The following is a 19,515-nucleotide window of genomic DNA, read 5'->3' as shown; positions in this document are numbered from 1 at the left end:
GGTTCGATTCCTCAGCACCACATATATAGAAAAAGCTGGAAGTGACACTGTAGCTCAAGTGGCAAAGTGCTAGCCTTGAGCAAAAGAGAAGCCAGGGACAGTGCTCAGGCCCTGGAGTTCAAGCCCCAGGACTGGCAAAAACAAAACAAAAATCTGAGGATCGTAGTTTGAAGCCAACCCAGGCAGGAAAGTTCACGAGACTTAATCTTGTATGGCTTAAGTGGGTGAAAGCAGCCAGCCTTGAGTGGAAAAAGCCAAGCAAGGGTACAAGGCTGGGTTCACAGTACAGCACACACACACAAAAAATTCCCAGGTAGAAGAAAAAGAAAACAGGCAAAAAAATTTTTTTCAAAAGGGAACATGAATGCAAACACACGGAAACTGGATTGCTTGAAGGTCACAGGTAAATGTTTAAGGGTAAATGGTTTGCTCTGCCTACAAGGTACTAGGGAAGCAGAGGATTTGCATACAACAATCTGGAAAGTGGTCTTAATTTTCTGACAAGTTGATATCCAGAGGCACAGGGGTGGACAGGTGGGGGGACAAGACCCTAGAACGATGAACACAACTTTCCTGGGTTCAAATCAACCTCTGAACCCGTTTCCTCCTTAGATAAAAACAAAACTTTCAGGCAGAAGCAAGCAAGGCAGGGGTGTGGACTCGAGGGGCAGTGCTGATGCAGGCACTGGCGGGAAAGGCTCGGCCTCGGCCTCCCGAGGGCCGGGGCTGCAGGCTGCATCCCAAGGCCCAGCCTAAGCAGCTTCCTCCTCGTCCCAGCGTCCGGGCTGGGATTTCTTCATCCATTGGACGCCTACGGCGCTGCAGGGGTAGGCCGGGCGGTTTCACCGCAGCCAAGGGCCTGAAGCGGGTGGGGGGGTGGATGGGAGGGGAGGGGAGCGACAGAGTCCACCGGGGCCCGCCTCCCGTGCGGTCCCCAAACCGAACCGGGGTCAGTATGGCTGCCTAACGGTCCGGGCCGCGGCGACTTCCGGTTCCTTGCACCTCCCCTCCCCCATTCTCCGCCTGGAGAACCACTGGAAGGGTGCGACGAGGGCGGGACGTGTGTATGACGTCACGTCCTGCTCAGGCGGAACTGGCCTCCCTTTGCTTCCGCGGCGGGGCCGGAAGTAGAAGCGGCTGTGGCGGCGGCCCAAAGCGGAGGGAAGGAGGGAGGCAGGAAGCCCGAGAGCCCGAGCCGGGGGTCGCAGCGGCGCGGTAAGAGCCAGAGCTCCCTCCAGGCCACCGTCCTTAGCGCGGGGTCGCGGGGTTCGATGGGAGTTAGCGGGGGCTGCGGCCTGGGCGGTGGGACGCTGGGGGTCCCGGCGCCGATGTGAGGGGAGGCCGGGGTGGGGGGCGCCGGGTCAGCCCCAGAATCGAGTCGCCCCCCCCACCCCCGCGCCCCGTACGTACACTCGGACCCGCGAGCTCGTCTTCGCCTTCCCCAGGAGACCCCTGTGCGGCGCGGAGGGGGCGGAGGCCCCGACTCTGACCCGCGCCGGGGGGAGAGCGGTGGGCCATGGCGGAGATCAGCGACCTGGACCGGCAGATCGAGCAGCTGCGGCGCTGCGAGCTCATCAAGGAGAGCGAAGTCAAGGCCCTCTGTGCTAAGGCCAGGTGAGCCCGGTGGGCTCGGGGGTTCGGAGCGGGGATAACCCCAGAGGAGAACTTCGGGCTTGTCCCATTCTGGAAGCGTCCCCAGAGAGGAGCAGAATAGGACTGCCAGCCTCGAGGGACAGTTTATGTACTGGGGGAAAGCAGACAGGGATAAAGACATCTGAAAAGTATTAGGTGGTGTGTTTCCAGTGGAGTAAGAGTTGTAGAAAAGTACCTAAGAAACTCCGGGAGGATCCCAGCTCATCTGTCGCAGCCAACGGGGATGACTTTTTGTAGTTGTCTGGAAGCATAAGGTGATAGATGAGAGATTGTCGACAAGAATAAACTTTAAAGGCTAGAATGCAAAAGACCTTCCCGTGGTTATAAAACTCTCTTACTGCCATCTAATGCTTCAAGAGAGGTAGGTGGTTTGCCCTCATTTTAGAAGACTCATTGTTCAAAGTTTCTTCAAAGCGAAGCCAGTTTTTGTGTTTGACCTTTTTTCAGTCTCTGCTGCAAGAAGGTGGACTTTGATTACTGCTCTTGATTAATGTGAGGGAGCATAAGAAATTAGTGGCAAATAGGCCCAAGTAGTAGAACTAAGCATGATGTAGAGAGAGGTCTGACTCAAAAGAGTTTAGCGGAAAGTAGAAGGAAGTAATGGTTAAGGGTCCAGGGTTAAGAATAAGAGGACCTTCAATTTGGGTCACTTCTGCCTCTTGCTGTGTTGATCATGATGTGTAGTGGACTTAATATATAGGTAAAGTGGAGGCCATTGTGTTTATTAATAAGGTAGTTGTAAAGATTCATTCAGTGGGTTGTGCTTGAGGTGAATTTAGCACAGTGTTTGGTACTGTCAGTGCTGACAGTCAATGAGGTGGTATAGTTGCCCATGTATGAAGGTGATGGTATATAGGGGATGAGGCAACCAGAAACTTCTAAAAGAAGGAGGGCCTGGAAGGATGGAGATAATCTGGCTAGCTGATTGGGACACACTGAGGAAGGGCCTTCCCAGCATGGCAAAGTGGAAGTGGAAGCCTGACACCTGGGCAGCAGTTGAAGAGACAAATGACCTGTTCTTTCTAGGAATGTTTTAACTGTGGCTTCTACTTGGCTGGTGAACTGTAGGAGAAGAAGTAGAGAACTGGTAGCCCTGCTCTGTACATGTTTTGTCCACTGTCACTCCTGACCCTGTGAGGTTGGAATCATTTTGCTCCATTGAACTGGAAACTTTAGAGACCCAGGGACTTAGGTCATCTGTGAGGAAGTAGCTGAGCTGGGTTCTGAATCTGTATCTTGAGGCTCTTGGTTTGACTCTGCCCCTCACAGACACTCTGAAGCCCGTGAGGGCTGAGTTTGATTAACAAGCTATGTCCCTTTAAAATACCAGACTGAGGCAGTACACAGTGGGTCACATCTGTAATTCCAGCTATCCAGAAGGTGGAGATGCAGAGGATCGTGGTTCTACGCCAGCCCAGGCAAAAAAAAAGTTAGTAAGGACCTCCATCTCAGTCAATAAACCAGGTGTGGTGGTGAATGCCTATCATCTCAGCTACTGGGGAGGCTATAGGTAGAAGGATCATGTTCTGAGGCTGCCCCAGGCAAAAACATGAGACCCTACCTGAAAAGTGACTATCCTACAAAAGGGCTGAGGGAAGGCCTCAAAAGTTAGGGTGTCTGTACAGCAAGTATAAGGTTCTGAGTTCAAACCCCAGTATCATAAAGAAAGCTGAGGGGATGAGAGGAGTAAGGAAGGGGAAAGCAACCTGGCTGGGCTCTTCTGTTTTTTTTATGTTTTGTTTTTTTTTTGCCAGTCCTGGGCCTTGGACTCAGGGCCTGAGCACTGTCCCTGGCTTCTTCCCACTCAAGGCTAGCACTCCGCCACTTGAGCCACAGCGCCGCTTCTGGCCGTTTTCTGTATATGTGGTGCTGGGGAATCGAACCTAGGGCCTCGTGTATCCGAGGCAGGCACTCTTGCCACTAGGCTATATCCCCAGCCCCTGGGCTCTTCTGTTTTGTAAGGCTAGAAAATCTCCCTGACCAGACCAACTTCTGGCAAGTTTTAGGTTGTCCCCTCTCCTTTAGCACTAATTTGCATTTTTAGGAACTTAAACTGGTATTGTTCTCCACCCCCCTCCCCCCAAGTCTAATCTCCCTCTCCCCCACTGGGCTTGTGCCAATGTGGTGGAGATGATGGGCAATGCTTGCATAGCATCTTGGAGTTTTAGGTTGTGATGGGAGTGAGAGGAAGCAAGGGGCTATGAAGAACTGGACAAGGGGGAGTCCTGCCCTGTGGAGATGTGACTAAGCTGAGTCCTGAGTTGGCCACTGTTTTCCCAGTCTCAGTCTGAAAGGAGACCAACTCTAGCACTTAGCCATGGCCTGTTGCAGACCCAACAGAAACTGAAGCTGGGCACTGGTGGTTGCTTATACCTATATTCCTAGCTACTAGGGAGGTTGAGAACTGAGGGGCATGGTTTAAAGTTTGCGTGGCAAATATAAGAGGTTCTTAATCTCCAATTAACCAGCAAAAAAGCTGGAGCTGGAGGTGTGGCTTGAGGACTTGAGTGGTAGAGCTCCAGCTGGGAGCAAAAAAGCCAAGTAAGACAGGCCCCCCTCCCCCCCAAGGCCCTAAGTTCAAGCCATAGTACTGGCATTAAAAAAAGAAAAGCTCAGAGTGTATATAGATTACACCAAACCCTGTGAATCACAACGACTCCAGTGTCTGAGCTGAAATCTCTCCTATTTAAAATTATTAACACATTTGAAGAATGGGCTTTTGAATCTTAGTCTTCAGTTTCAATCTTCACTTTGGCACCATTAGCAATATGGCCCTGCTAGTCACTTGACCTCGTGAATTTCTGAAATCAGGCTCAAATGAGATTCTGTGTATCCAGGTATAGGCTGGGCACATTGGTGGGCACTTCTTGCAGGCGTGTTAGTTGTGGGAGTAAAAGTGAGCACTTGTGGTTACCAAACAGCTGCAAAGGATAGAGCCAAGACTAGAACCTAGGCTGCCTTCTCAGAGCATGCTGGGCCCTGAGCCCTTCCTCGCACTGCAGTGGGTTTGCAGAGAAGGTGTGACCTTATGAGGCTTCAGGTTTTCACCCAGGGTCTACAGGAGAGACTCGGGAAACTGGGCTTTCCAATTCTAATTTAGCTACTCCCCAGCTTTGTGGCCTTGTTCCTGCCAACTTTTCTTCAGGCTGATTTCTGTATCTGTCAGATGAGAGTGACAAGAGCCTCTCCAAACTGGATGCTGGTGGCTCACACTTACAATCCTAGGTACTCAGGAGCTGAGTCTGGGCAGAAAAAAAAATCTTCAAGATCCTTATCTCCAATAAACTACCAAAAATGCTGCAAGTGGAGCTGTGACTCAAGTGGTAGAGTGCTAGCCATGAAGCTCAGGGACAATGCCTAGGCCATGAGTTCAGTCCCCAGGATCACCACTGGAAAAAAAGCCTCTCTAGCCATCAGGAAGGTCAATGTAAGCAATTGATATGGAATGACATTCCCCACCAGACTTGATGTGGTCAGGAGAGCCCACCTGCTGTTGTGGCATCTCAGACCACTGCCAGAACCTCTTCCTATTCCCAGAGAGCTGAGGTACAGCTGAGTTCCCTTTGTTGAGGGGCATCGCTTAACTGCTGTTTGCTGAGCTCAGGGGACTCATGGCCTAGTGGGAAGAGACTGGCCTCCCACAGCAGAGTATCTTGGTAATAAGTGAGAACTGGCCTATGTGCCTGAAGCCAAAGCAGCAGCCCTCCAGATGCCCACATCTGCCCTGCCCTGGGACTTAATGAGGCTCTGCATCTGAGGACCCTTGTTTGGTGGTGTGTGCCCACACAGGTCTCCCTACTGCCCTGGCACAGTGTGTGGGCTCTCACATTCACCCATGTGCTTATCTTTGGGGCACAACTTGCAAATGTAGTGCTGCTCACATTGGCCATCTTGTAACTGATTCCATAAGTGTGCTTCATATCATAAGGGAAATCCGGAAGTCCTCCCTGCCTCTAAACACAGGCTGGCAACCTAGGAACAGACATCTCTTTGAAGGTGAATGTTCTCCAGCCCTTGTGTTTGGAAGTCTGGAAGAAGGGCCCAGTGATTGATTGGTAGGGAGTGATGGCAGATCCCAGCCAAGGAACAGTCAGGGAATGCTGGAAGGGGATAGGGGCTCTGATGTAGAGGTGAGCAGCAGCCAGCCTGTTTGGAAGACCTTGAACTTAGGCCTGTCCTGTGGCAGCAGGGTGCAGTAGAAGGGCATGGAAGGTTGTAGTTAGCAGATCCTAGGGGAATTAGCCACTTCATTCCTGCCCCCTGGAGGTACGGGGACCACTTCATGTTCTCCCTCCCTCCAACAAAGGTCCGGAATTGGGCTGGGCTGGCTGTAGTGATCCTGGTCTTCTATTTCCAGAGAGATCTTGGTAGAGGAGAGCAATGTGCAGAGGGTGGACTCGCCGGTCACAGTGAGTACCTGCTGTCCCTGTTTGGCCTCTTAGTCACCCTGGCCACCACTCATTCCTGAGAACCCAGAAAGCCCTGTGCCATGTCTCCTAACCCCTGCTGCCAACTTCTCTCCCATCTGAGGGTGGAGATTTGAAGCCAGTCTGGTCTGATAAGAGGCTCATCTCCATTACTAGCAAGCCGGAGGTGTGGTGCAAGTGGTAGAGCACCAGCTTTGAGTGAAAAAGCTGAGCACAGGCCTGACAATAAGGTCCTCAGTTCAAGCTCCAGTACCGGCTGAGGATGTAGCTCACTGTAGCACTCGCCTAGTGCATATGAGGCCCAGAGCTCTATCCCTAGTGCCACAAAAAAGGGGAGAGGTAGTGCTGAACTATATCTGGCTCAAGTGGTAGAGTACCTAACAAGTAAGTAAAGGCCTTGAATTCAAACTCCTGTAACTGCCCCCCTCCCCCTCCCCCCAAAAAAGCTAGGCACTGGTGTGTCACACCTATAATCCTAGCTTCTTGGGAGGGTGAGCTTAGGAGGATTGAAGTTCTAGGACAGCCCAGACATATTCAAGTTTGCAAGACCCTTACTCAACATAGAAGTCTTTAAACATGGTGGTGTGCACATGACATTCGGTTACATCAGGTTCTCATGGAAAAATGAGACCCTAGTTCAGAAATAATCAAAAAGGCTGAGTCATAACTCAAGTAGTAGCGCTCCTGCCTAATCATGCACAAAGCCTGCCCTGAGATCGAATTCCAGTACTGAAAAAAAAGTGATAATTTTGATTTGGGATGGGAGGATACTCTTGTTGGGTCAGAAGAACTTGTAATTTGGCAGTTGGTCCTAGCCACACGTTTCCGGGGCCTTGTCAGTAACTCTATGCTGGTGATGTGAGGAGAGGTGAGAGAGGGGGGCCAAGTTGTCAGAGCTGTGGATCTCTCTGGAAACTTAGTACTGCTCTTGCTCAGAGCAGTTAGTTAACACTCGCTGTGTGTGTGTGTGTGTGTGTGGAGGGGGTGGAGGGATGGCTGTGTGGCCCTGGAGACCAGTGGTCAAAGTGTTTATGCTCTTGGGGCTGGGGATATAGCCTAGTGGCAAGAGTGCCTGCCTCAGATACAGGAGGCCCTAGGTTCGATTCCCCAGCACCACATATACAGAAAACGGCCAGAAGTGGCGCTGTGGCTCAAGTGGCGGGAACAAGCCAGGGACAGTGCTCAGGCCCTGAGTCCAAGGCCCAGGACTGGCAAAAAAAAAAAAAAAAAGTGTTTATGCTCTTGAAAGGTGTTTTTTGTTGTTGTTTTTGCCAGTCCTGGGTTTTGAACTCAGGATCTGAGCACTGTCCCTGGATTCTTTTTGCTAAAGGCTAGCACTCTACCACTTGAGCCACAGTGCCACTTCCGGCTTTTTCTGTTTATGTGGTGCTGAGGAATCAAACCCAGGGCTTGGTGCATGCTAGGCAAGCACTTTACCACTAGGCCACATTCCAGCCCTCTTGGAAGTTTTGAATGTCAAACCCTGGGGACAAAAGGACTGTCCCATTGTTCACTCTGTCAGACTACTTTCTTCTTCCTAGGTGTGTGGTGACATCCACGGGCAGTTCTATGACCTTAAGGAACTGTTCAGAGTGAGTGGGGAAGCAGGTGGGGAATGGGCTCTGGGGTGGCTGGAAGACGACACCCACAGGCTGAGAGCAGAACCCCTACTTCCCTGTGTGCAGGGGGTCAGAAGTCAATGAGGGAAGAAAGGTCTGAGCTGGGTGAGACTTGGCCACCGCGGTGGGGAGGCATGGGTCCGGCCCATGCAAAACTCTCCCTCTGTCTAGGTGGGTGGCGATGTCCCTGAGACCAACTACCTCTTCATGGGGGACTTTGTGGACCGTGGTTTCTACAGTGTGGAGACTTTCCTCCTGCTGCTGGCACTCAAGGTGGGAACGTGTGGCCCCCTCTGCACCCTGTCTGCACCGTCCCAGCCCTGTCCATGTCTGCCCGTTTGCCATGCCCACAGTGGGGCAGTCAGAGCCCTTCACTTCTAATAAAGCCATCCATCCAGCCCCGGGGGGAGGGTGCCAACAGGGCAGAGTGCCAGGCTGAGCACAGAGGGTCTGTGCTTTGGAGGTGGCAGCCGGCAGCCAAACCACAGGGTCCATTGGTGAGAGGCGAGAGGAGCCTCAGGGCTTCCGGTGTGTGTCAAGACTTGGCTTGAGGCCTGAAGATGAAAGAGCAGACATTACTTTTGTAGCTGGGGAGTTGGGGTTTCCATCCTGTGGGGGGATGCAGCACAATTTAGGTAAGAGATGGCACACGTGTGCCACGACCATGGTGACCATGAAGCTGGGGGGCTGTGGAGTTGGGGAGGGGACAAGTGGAAAGTCAGGCTGCACCCAGCCCTTGTGTTGGTGTTCCACCGCCACTAGGTTCGTTATCCTGACCGCATCACCCTCATCCGGGGCAACCACGAGAGCCGCCAGATCACACAGGTCTATGGCTTCTACGACGAGTGCCTGCGCAAGTATGGCTCGGTGACTGTGTGGCGCTACTGCACTGAGATCTTTGACTACCTCAGCCTGTCAGCCATCATCGATGGCAAGGTAGGCTGGCTCCAGTCTCTTCAGGGATGGAGAGCTGGGGTGCTCTTGGCTGACACCTCCTTTCTGTCTGGAATTTGTCTCCCTTCTAGATCTTCTGCGTGCACGGAGGCCTTTCTCCCTCCATCCAGACCCTGGACCAGATCCGGACAATTGACCGAAAACAAGAGGTACCCCATGACGGGCCCATGTGTGACCTCCTGTGGTCCGACCCTGAAGGTGAGGCTGGGCGGGTGGGTTGCCCCTGGCCAGGCAGCTCCACCCTTAGCATGTCCAGACAGACTAAAGCAAGTGCCTTAAAGGCCACTTTGGGGGGAATAGGACAAGGCAAAGCCACACTTGCTGCATCCACCTGCCTGGCTGGACCTGTAAGGAGCAGGCAGCATGAGGGCAGGGGCAGGGGCTGAGTGGTAGGAGCATGCGTGCTGACACGGAGGGCTGGCCAGGGCCAAGTCCCTGGCTCCCTCAATGGGAAGGGCCTTCAGAACTTGACAGCAGTGGTTTCAGAGGCAAGGCCCCCAGAATGGCACCATTCCCTGCTAGCAGGGAGCAGAGCCGAGATTTAAAATTAGGTCCACTCCATCTTGCCACTCCAGATGGCGTTGGTGTGGCTGCCATCTGGCTGGGTCCATCCTTGCCCACACCTGTCATTCCCAGCCTGGTTTTGTTGACCTTCACAGGTTGAGGAATGGTGTGTTGTGTTGTCACTGTGGCCAGGCAGTGCCAGCCTCTGGGTCTTCTAGGTGGAGCTCACCTGTCCTAACATTTGCCATCCTGTCCCAAGAACCTGCAGAGCCTCTGGTCAATAGAGCAGGGTGGTCCCCTCTGGGTCTGGGACAGCAGACAAGCAGAGGATCTTGAGCCCTGCCCTTCCATCCTTGCCTTGCACCTCAGATACCACAGGCTGGGGTGTGAGTCCCCGGGGGGCCGGCTACCTGTTTGGCAGCGATGTTGTGGCCCAGTTCAACGCAGCCAACGACATTGACATGATCTGCCGTGCCCACCAACTGGTAATGGAAGGTTACAAGTGGCATTTCAATGAGACTGTGCTCACTGTGTGGTCCGCACCCAACTACTGCTACCGGTGAGCTGGTTGGCAGAGCCAAGTGATCGGGGTGGGGGTAGGGATGGGGATCTAGGCCAACCCCTAACCGCTGCCCCTGTGTCCAGCTGTGGGAATGTGGCAGCCATCTTGGAGCTGGATGAACATCTCCAGAAAGATTTCATCATCTTTGAGGCTGCTCCCCAGGAGACACGGGGTATTCCTTCCAAGAAGCCCGTGGCCGACTACTTCCTGTGATCCCTCGGCTTGCTTCTCAGCCTCTCTGGCCCTTGGACCACTGTGACTGCCCTCTCCTCAGTTGGAGGCTGGGCGTGGAGGGGCTTCCAGCTCTGCTCTCCCCAGGGTGAGGACTTTATCGGGAGACGTTGGAGCCTTTGGCCCCAGGCTCCCCTCTCCTTTCTCCCCACTCCAACCATGAAGTTTCCAGTCTTTTTTTTTTTCTTTTTTCTTTTTTTGTTTGTTTTTAGATAAAAGTTTTGAGAAAAAAGAAGAAAAAAAATTCTAATAAAAGAAGAAAAATGGTGTTGGGGTTTATGTCAGACTTGGCTTAGGGGGCCCAGGGGCTGGCCTGGGGCTTCGGTCCAGCCTACTAGGAAGTCTAGGTGGTCACCCAGAATCTGCAGATCCTCACCCAGCAAAGCTGCTCCCCCAGGGCCCCCTGAGTCCCAGCTAGCCACAAGAGACAGCTCGCATCCAGAGACCTCCACCCCCATGTTTCCGAAGAGAATACAGGTCAGAGCAGATAGGTTTCTGGGCAGAAGGCTAGGCACCCGGAGTGACAGTGCCAGGCCTGGCTTACCATGGCCTGCTACACTTTTGACTCTTCATAACCCCAGCATCATGAGCCCCCTGTGTCCTTTTTGAGAGTTTTATTAACAAAAATACTCTGCTCCTGAGAACAAACTGGTGCAGCTTGCCCCAGGCCAAGGGGGTGGGGAGTGCAGGCTGGGTCCCATTTGGCCCCAGGAGAGGCTCCATTCACACCAAGGTGAGAGCAGGGAAGGGAAGCTGGCCCCAGCTGGACTCCAGAGCCTCTCCTGGGCTTTGAAGCCGGAGGGGGTGGGAGTGAAGTCAAGGTGTGAAGTTGAGGGAGGGGGGGGACAAGGCTGCCATTTGGCATGGGGGAGGAGGCCAGAAAGTTGAGGGGCTGCTGGTTGGGGGAAGGGAAGCAGAGGTAGTTGGGAAAGATGGCACAGGGCTCTGCTCCCTCAGTACATTGGTTTAGAGCCCACATCCAGGAACCCTGAAGGCCCTGGGTAGGGGATAGAGAATGGCCCTCCTTGGAGGAAGTGTGGGGTGAAGGGTGCTGCTGGGGGGGCTGCTGGGTACCCTGGTCCCCCTGGCCCGGGCTGCAGCTCCAGGAATGCAGCTGAGTAGGGGGCTGGGCGCCCTGACTCCACAGCCTCAGGAAAGCTGGGGTTCCTGAAGTAGAGAGCTGTGTCAGAACAGGAGAGACAACACCACACCGCGGGGAGCAGCCCAGCCCTGTGCCCTCACCTGGCTGGTAGGTGACTGGGGGCCCCATGGAATGCTGCGGGGTGAAGGACGTAGGCCTCAGCACTGGGACCTCCGCACGGAGGAGCTGGTGCAGGAGCTGCTTCCCCGGGGGCTGGGGCCTGCTCCGTCTCCGACTCCTGAATGTCCCCCCCCAATGTGGAGTCACAGGGACCCCCTGGCGCATCTGGGAAGACAACAGGGACACATTGGGAAGGAGGATCATTGTGCCAGGCCTGGCACTTTTAGGACAACACTTACCTCCGTTCCCATAGGCCTCTGTGGCTACTGGCTCTGGGCCCCGAAGTTTCCTCTTCACACGGGCATCTCGCTCCCTGGGGAACAGTGATGATGATGGTGATGATGATGATGGCACTAATAGTACTTACCAGGTGCCAAGCATGTCACCCTCCAGGAGTCCCTGTCATGTGTCATTATTGTGCCCATTTTACAGATGACACTGAAGGCCAGAGATTTAGGTGACAGGGCTGGGATTTCGGGCCCACGTGAACTTTCCAGTGCTGCTCCTGTCCACTTAGAATCCACAGAAACTCGGCTGCTAGGACTCCCAGCCTGTCTCTCTTTCCTCTTCCCCAACAGCCACCTTTCAGGAACTTTCCAGCACCTTGGCATCTGCCCCACCCATCCTTCCCAGCGTAACTTCCTGCATATGACACTTCCAACATCACTTCCTCCAGGATGACTTTCTGGCCTCCTTCCTGATAGTTCTTACACTCCCACACTTTATAGATAGCACCCCAAACACAGGAGGCAGCCCAGGGGGCTGGACTCAGATGCCCAGTCTTTAGTCCCTTACAGTCTAGTCCGGCTTCCCATCACAGCTTGCCTTACCTCATGCCACCACACCCATCATGCCAAGGCCCAGTCCTGCCTTGGGGGCCTTGCATGCCGCCTAGGCCTGCACACTTCAGCATTTCCTCAAAGAGGCTTTTCCAGACTTCTTATCTAGTACTGTACTCCCTCCCCCCTTCCTGCTGGGGATGGAACAACAGTCCACCAGCTCTAGCTCTCCCCTAGTCACTCATATCTTTCCCTGCTTAGTTTCTCTTCTCTAGAACTTAACATTCTAACAATGTTTCTTTCGTATACTTGCAAGTCCATTCCATGACAACCAGTGATCTGAGTAGTTACTGAATCGATGACTTAAAAAATGTACCTTTCATCAGTGTTCTTGGCCCTCAGCCCAGTGCCTGACACACCAGGACTAATAAGTGGTGAATGAGAGTGAAGGAATGAACAAGGTGTGTCTAAAGTACTTGCCTACTAAGCACAAGCCCTGGAATTGAAACCCAGTCACCACGAAATATAAATACATAAAAATGCCCACCTCTTGCAGTTTCTGCCATTCTCCCGGAATCCTTTGGCAAAGGGATTGGCTGCGATCTTCAGTTGTGTGATCTGAGGACACACATCCGGGCCAGAGCTCCTTTGGGGCCTAGGCAGACCACCCATACCCCACCCCCGCCCCCCGCGGGGCCACTCACCCTTGGGTTCTGGTAGGCTGTCACCGAGATGAAAGTGGTCTCTGGGAAGCGGAAAGAGGCCACGCCCCCCCAGTGCTGGCTGCAGAGCTGGGCGGCCCGCACCAGATGGATGCGGGGCTGATACTTGTGCATAGAATGCAAGATCAGCTGGGAGGAGAGAAATAGGGGTTACTCACTATTCTGAGTCTCAGCCTTAGCGTTTCTCCGAGCCCTACCCTCCACCCCTATTCTGGGGTCCCAGCCTGGGCCTCACGTGGCCATGGGGGTCCAGTGTGCTGTTAGTGAGCTTGACGCGATGGAAGGACACAGGCTGCCGCATCCAGTGAGCACCCGTGGCCGGAGAGTCGGGGTGAATGTAGACACGATCTGGAAGCCTGGGCTCAGCCTTGCCACTAGGCTCCCATCGCCGGCCCTGCCAGCGGTAGCGAGCCCCGTCCACCGGAACCACATCCAGAAGGAACAGGTAGCGAGCCTCAGGGTCCAGGCCCGTGACTGACACTCGGCAAGCTGGAAACATACGCCTGCAGCCGGGAAGAGAGCCAGAAGCCGGGAGCTACCCACTGCCAGGGTGAGCCTGTCACCAGCAGGCAGCCCCAAATTGGGACTAGGATTCTGCCACACAAAGTTCAAGGGAAGCAGAATTACACCCCAGAGGGAGGGAGCTGGGACCAGTGGCTCATGGTTGTAGTCCTAACTGCTCAGGAGGCTGATGTGAGGATCACAGTTCACAACCAGCCTGAGCAGGAATGTCCATGAGACTCCCATCCAATGGTAGAGTGCTCGCCTTTGAATACAAAAGCAGCCCAAGGACAATGCCCATAGCCATGAGTTCAAGTCCCAAGACCATCACCAAAATAAAACTCCCCAAACCAAAAAACTCCAGAGGGTAAAGTCTAGGAAGATGTCTTAGGATTGATGGGGAAATAGAACAGATGGGTCAGGAGATCCTAAGCAAAGCCCAGAATCCTGGCCCCAGCTCCCCTTGTAGAATAGGTACTATCTTGTCTCCCTAAAACCTTGCCAGAAGCCTCTTGCATTCCACTTTCATACCTTTACTTGGTCTCCAGCACTAGACCCATAACTGTTAAGACAAATTTGCTTAGGAAAAAAGTCAGCCCTAGACCACGGCACAGGACTATGGCTTCAGATACCTTGCCATCAGCCATACACTGCTTCCTTGTCTCTAGGGTACGCCTGGATCTTGTCATACTTAAGTCCCACATGCTCACTTCTGATCCTGGACAGATTTTCTGATGCTGGTCACTGGCTGACCCTTGACCCCCATCAGTCTGAATCTGATTCCAGCCACACACTGATCTCTGATGTAGACCACACGCTAATCTATAACCCAGCCAGACTTTTTGCTACAGGTCCAAAGTGATTCTCAATAGATTTGCTTCTAAACCAAGCCAGAGGCCTCACAGGTTGACTCTTGACCCTTGCCACAGAATGATTCCTGATGCCATCCACTGTCATCCTTGTCTAGGCCATAGTGAGATTCAAATAGGCTGCAGCTCCAAAGAAACCCCCAATCACAGCCCCAGAGCCCCAAGAGCCCCAGCTCAAACTGACATGGCCATCCCTCACCTGCCAGCCTTGGTGATAATCATCTCTGTGCCCACTGCGCTGAATTCTTTCCACAGCTCCTGATTCTCCAGGCTCAGGCTGACCCCAGGGAGGGAGTGAAGGGCCTCTGGGGCTGGTGGGGCTGGGTCAGCACCCAGGGCTGGGGGCAGAAGGGGCAGAGGTGGAGGTGCAGCCAGGGTGCATGGAGCGGCCTCAATCCCAGAGAGGAAGCAATCCATCTTGGGGGTGTCCAGATCTGGAGACGTTGGAAGAATAAGAAACCAGCCCATGGAAGCACAGCCCCAATCCTCTACCCAGAAAATGGTCTCACTTCTCACCTGGGTACCGGTAGCCCTCTGCTAGGGCAGGTCCAAAGCTGGAGTCTGCCCCTGGCTGGGGAGGCCCCAGGCGGTAGCCTGTCCCCAAGGAGGGGTATAACTCCCGTGGATGGTACATGTTGGAGTCCCTTCTAGCCTCAGGGCACGTTGTTACTAGAGTCCCAGGGTGCTAAGAGATGCCCCCTTTATAGCTCACAGCTCAGCCCCTTCCAGACCCGAGATCACAGCCCCTCCCCTCTTTGGGGCCCTGGTGGTGGGCTGCGGTGGAGACCCCTGGGGGCCTCCAAGGGGTCCAAGAAGGGGCCGGATACCTGGGTGCCCTCCCCTTCTCTCCCCCTCCCCTCCACCCCGTGTGGCTTCATTAGCCCCGACCCCCTGCCCCCTCATTACATAATTAACTCCTCGGTCTGATTGATCCCCAGGGCTTGGACAGGGACGCAGTTTGGCTCTTCCGGCCAGCTGGTCCGAGTTCCCACGGCAGGAGACCCAGCTAGGAGTAAGCCTGGGGCGGGGCCTGGACCCTGAGACTGAAGCTGAGGCAGTCCTTGACCACCCCAGCATTTTTGCCAGGTGACCCCCATCACCACTCACCACACATTTCACTTGGAGGACTGGACTAGGAGGGAAGTGGGGGGTTGGGAGGAGGGCAGGAGGAGGGCAGGGTTGGAAACCTGAGTTCATTACTTGAGAGCACTGGGAACTTTAAGAAACCCATAGCAAAAGTCCTCCCTGCTTTCCATTCTATGAACCCTCCACCCTTCATAAAGTCTCAAAGAGTTGAGGAATGAGCACTGCTCAAAAGTCCTTGACGTCTCACTCGGCAGGGTTGCTTAGTTCCTGTGGAACTACACTTCCCAGCAGGCCAGGCGCCAATGTGCACAAGAAGGCCAGAACAATTTGCGCTAGGATGGCTGGGAGTTGTAGTCCAGGACAGAGGCTCAGTAAAACCACAGCACACGGGCCTGCTAATGGGGAGCTGCCCCTAGGTGGCAGCCAAGCACTAAAGCCAAAAAAAGCACAGACCGACAGCTGAGGTCAAGGCCTAGGGAGTCATTGTGGGCTCTGTGAGCTCCACTGGCACTGGAAATGCACCAGCTTGAGCTTAGGATCTGAACAGGTCTATAGCACAGGAGACTCCATCTGAGGCCCCCCAGCTTCCTGGATTCCACATGAGCCTGGGGCTGGTCTGCACTTCATTGTTTTATTATGTACAAACAATACAGAATGATGGGGACACGCGTGGGGTAACAGGGGCCAGTGGGAGGAGGTCACAGGGCAGATAGATAGTGCACTGGGGCCAAGAGAGCAACACACAGGCCATAACTATGGGGCAGGCAGGACAGGAAGGAAGGGGTTAAAAAAAATGAGATCCAAGCCAGCCAGATCGCAGGAAGGTAATGGGGGTGTCGTCCCCCTTCTGATTTTCCCCTCCCCCCCAAAGTCACAGTGCATGCAATAAAATATATGTACAGGAGCTGGATCCTTCCTGCCCTGTAGGAGCCCCGAGTGTCCAGCGCTCCCTTCTGGTGGAGGGAATCCAGTGGCGCCCCCTGGCGGCCAGGCCAGACTGGAGCCACATGCGTCAGGAGCAGGGGTCAGTCCCAGCCGTTGTCTTTGATCATGTGGTTGAGTTCAATGATGTACTTCCCCTCTTTGTACTTCTGGCTGCTCTCAAAGGCCTGCTCCTGAAAGGAGAGGAGGAGCCAGTCATTCCCCCCCCCCCCCCCCCCGCAAATGCTTTACCACCAGGCATAGGAGTTGGGGAGCATGATTGGCCCAGTAAAGCCGAGAGACCTGTCCACAGACACAGCTGGTAAATAGTAGGGCTGTTTCTCACTACCAGTGTGCAGTCAGAATTCTGAATCACAGCTGCCAATAGAGGACCTGAAAGAGCTCATAGGGTTTGCAACTGGTGGCCTGAAGGCCATTGCAACCTACATGTGGTTTTGGGTGGACAGCAGAACTTAATATAAATAATTTTAAGTGGTTGAGCACTGTGTAGCATGCACAAGGTCCTGGGATAGATCTCAGTACATCAGACAAAAGCAAAAGAAAACAACTCAATATTAAACAACCCTAATCTCTAGGCATGCATGCTCAGTTTGCCAGTCTGCTTTTTCACCCAAAACTATGCTTTCTTTTTGACAAATTCAGTGTTTACGTGACTCTGCAAAGATTAAACATTTTTTGTTTTTGTTTTGGGGTGTGTGTGTGTGTGTGTGTGTGTATACAAGAGCGCGCACACCAGTATTAGGGCTCAAACTCAGGGCTTGAACATTGTCCCCAAGCTCTTACCACTCAAGGCTGATGGTCTACCATTTGAGCTACACCTTTATTTCTGGCTTTTGTGGTGGTTAACTGGAGATGAGTCTCATAGCCTTTCCTTATCTGGGCTGGTCCCCAGATCTCAACTTCCTGAAGAAGTAGATTTTACAAGTGTGAGCTACTAGTGTCTAGCTAAGATTAAAAGTTTTTAATCTCTGGATCTGGCCATCTCTTTATTTTACAGAGATTCCCAGACAACCCCAGTTACCTAACCAGAGACACAGCACATTTGTGGCAGGGCAAGAGGTAAACTCAAGTCATATCAGTCTGTCTCTCTCTGCCTGGGGCATCCACCTCACCCAAACAGTCAGAGCAAGGCCTCCCCCAAGGAAGATTCCCAAAGGAATCTTGTTTGTTACATCTAATCTGATCTCCAGTAAGGTGTGGGGTGCCTCCAGCTTGCTTTATCTTCCAGTGCCAGATAAGGAAATGAGACTCTGGGTAGTGAAATCAGATCCTCCCAGGCAGCAGAGGGGAGGAGAAGCTTGGAAAAGGAGTGTACCTTCCTTATTGCCCTGGGGTTGGGGCAACTTCTCTGGTTCTCTGTGAATAACAGTATGAGATAGTGACCCACAGTTTGGCTTAAAAAAAAAAATCAAAACCCACAAACTCTGTAATCCCAGCCTTCAGGGAGCTAAGGCAGGAGGATTGTGAGACCCAGGCCAGCCTGGGCTAGAAAGTAAAACCTTATATCAAAAGACAACTACAACCACAAACAAAATAAAACAAGAACAATAAAACATAAGCCAAGCACAAGTCTGATCCCTATCCTGTTACCAGCTGTGTGATCTTGGGCAAGTTACTTAATAACGCCAGGGCTCCTTCTTTCCTACAGAAAATAGATTGTACCATCAGCACTGCTGTAATGACTGGAGAGAGACTATATGACGAGCATGCAACAATGCATGGCAAGTAATTGTGTTCAGTATATGGTCTCTGCTTATACCTTCTCTTTAAAATAGGGGTGGTGCTAGTGCCTTTGAGAGAAGTGGGTTAGGAAAAAATCCTAAAAGCCTTTGTAGGCTGTGAGGGAAGAGGTCATAGTCAGGAGGTAAGGACAGTTTGGTTTGTCCGCACTGGCCCGACACATGCTGAAAGGTTACAGAGACTGTAAGGAAGAGGTGATGTGGGGTCAAATCAAAGGCCAGCCCGGGCACACAGATCACGGACTCACATATTTCCAGCCCAAAGTGGTCTTGCAGTTTTCACAGTGGATGTCAGCGACAGCATGGAGGCCTGTCAGCAGCACCCGCTCCTCGGCTGGCCCGCAGCCCACGTTTACCCTGTGGGGACATGGGACAGCCCCAGCAGAGTCGCACCAAGCACAGAGACCTCCCCTGCCTCCATGCAAAGGATGATCAATGGCTTCCGGCCTGAATTCCTCCCTGAACCACGGAACCTGGGATTCTCAGCATGATGTCAGGGCAGGTCACACACAGGCCGCAAGAGGTCAGGAAAAAGAAAGACAGGAGACCAATACTCACACAGAATTGAAGAGGTAGGCGCGCCCCTGACTGCCCTGGAAGGACTACGGGGGAAGAAAAGCAAGAGGGGGGGGGATCAGGACCGCGGATGGGGAGTTGCCAAGTAGCCCTAATGGCCCCCATTCTCGCCTTAGCTATGGCCTGGTTACCTTGGAGATGAGGTCGTCGTGGTTGGCCAGGTGAGCGCGACAGTGGGCACAGCTATACCTCCGATGGCAATCATCCAAGTAGGCCTGAAACGTCTTGGGCTTTGATATCCGCACCATGGCGGGGGCCAGGGGCAGTGGCCCCACGCGGGGAGCGGCCCACGGGGAGCAGAGGGAGCCCAGCGCCTGCCAGGGAGGGAGCAGGGGGCGTTGTCAGGCCCTCTGGCCACACGCACGCATGCAGGCGCGCTCAGCACCGTGGGGACTCGGTCACACCTGGCTACTCTCCTTTCCCCAGAGGCAGCAGTCTCACCAGGGACCAGAGTCGTCTCAGTTTTGACTCAGTGAGGAGGCCTCAGGTTGCATCAGTGGGGAAACTGAGGCTAGGAGGAGCTCCAGGTGAGTCATCCACCTGCTTCCGGTCTCAGCCTGGCTGATGGGGCAGGTGAAGCTTGTGTAGGAAGGGGCTGGAGAGTGGAGCTGTCGGTCTCCACTTTAGGGGGGTGCGGGGGGCTAGGCATTCGCTGGTTCGTGGAACCTCACTGGGCCTGTGGGTGGGGCCGCTTGGGGGTTCCAGGAGTTCACCTGGGGAGGGGGGGGTCCCTCACCTGGAGGAGGCCTCGCTGACGGTGGAGGGTCACCCAGGAAGGGAGGGGCTCTTACCTGGGGGCGCCCGGTCTCACCTCCGCGGGGGGAGTCTTACCTGCGTCGCGGAGCCTTACCTGGGACCCCCGGGCTCACCTGGGGCGCGGGGCTGGGGGGCGGGCGCCGGGGGAAGGGGGCAGTCCTCGCGCGCGGGGCGGGGGGCGACGCGCGGCCTGGCCGTGGCGGGCCTCACCTCGCCTGGGCGCGCGGGGGGCCCGGTCCGCGGGGTGGCCTGGCCTGGGAGTGGGGGGCGCTCCGCGCGGGCGCCGTCCCCCCCGGCCCGGGTTCGCAGCCGCCTCGACTTGTTTACACCGAGA

General features: G+C 54.0%; 3 protein-coding genes across 4 annotated transcripts; 1 reads left to right on the top strand and 2 right to left on the bottom strand.

Moving 5' to 3' along the window:
• The first annotated feature begins 1,091 nt into the window (after window positions 1–1,091).
• Window positions 1,092–10,215, top strand: Ppp4c (protein phosphatase 4 catalytic subunit). Its single transcript, XM_048332111.1, has 9 exons — window positions 1,092–1,215; window positions 1,446–1,614; window positions 6,011–6,062; window positions 7,622–7,672; window positions 7,871–7,972; window positions 8,462–8,635; window positions 8,725–8,851; window positions 9,527–9,716; window positions 9,803–10,215. Exons 2-9 carry the CDS (start codon window positions 1,517–1,519, stop codon window positions 9,930–9,932), a joined length of 924 nt encoding a protein of 307 aa, XP_048188068.1. The 5' UTR covers window positions 1,092–1,215; window positions 1,446–1,516; the 3' UTR covers window positions 9,933–10,215.
• On the bottom strand, window positions 5,628–19,320 carry Ypel3 (yippee like 3). 2 transcript variants are annotated; one of them, XR_007208767.1, is made up of 5 exons: window positions 18,557–19,320; window positions 18,408–18,451; window positions 18,098–18,206; window positions 15,834–16,283; window positions 5,628–5,639 (listed from the first exon to the last, which is right to left on the bottom strand). XR_007208767.1 is itself a non-coding variant. In XM_048332112.1 (4 exons), the coding sequence occupies exons 1-4, from the start codon at window positions 18,671–18,673 to the stop codon at window positions 16,194–16,196; spliced, it is 360 nt and encodes a 119-aa protein (XP_048188069.1). In that variant the 5' UTR covers window positions 18,674–19,320; the 3' UTR covers window positions 15,783–16,193. The 2 variants fall into 2 exon arrangements, 1 of the variants encoding a protein (XP_048188069.1); XM_048332112.1 differs by lacking the exon at window positions 5,628–5,639 and having other exon boundaries at window positions 15,783–16,283.
• Window positions 10,767–14,974, bottom strand: Tbx6 (T-box transcription factor 6). The gene is made up of 8 exons (XM_048332110.1): window positions 14,599–14,974; window positions 14,282–14,516; window positions 12,948–13,215; window positions 12,695–12,841; window positions 12,538–12,608; window positions 11,451–11,524; window positions 11,193–11,376; window positions 10,767–11,117 (listed from the first exon to the last, which is right to left on the bottom strand). The coding sequence occupies exons 1-8, from the start codon at window positions 14,714–14,716 to the stop codon at window positions 10,904–10,906; spliced, it is 1,311 nt and encodes a 436-aa protein (XP_048188067.1). The 5' UTR covers window positions 14,717–14,974; the 3' UTR covers window positions 10,767–10,903.
• Window positions 19,321–19,515: the final 195 nt, after the last annotated feature.

The sequence above is a fragment of the Perognathus longimembris genome, chromosome 23 (assembly GCF_023159225.1).
Source record: "Perognathus longimembris pacificus isolate PPM17 chromosome 23, ASM2315922v1, whole genome shotgun sequence".
Lineage (NCBI taxonomy): Eukaryota > Metazoa > Chordata > Mammalia > Rodentia > Heteromyidae > Perognathus > Perognathus longimembris.
This window is presented reverse-complemented; position numbering and strand designations above follow the sequence as displayed.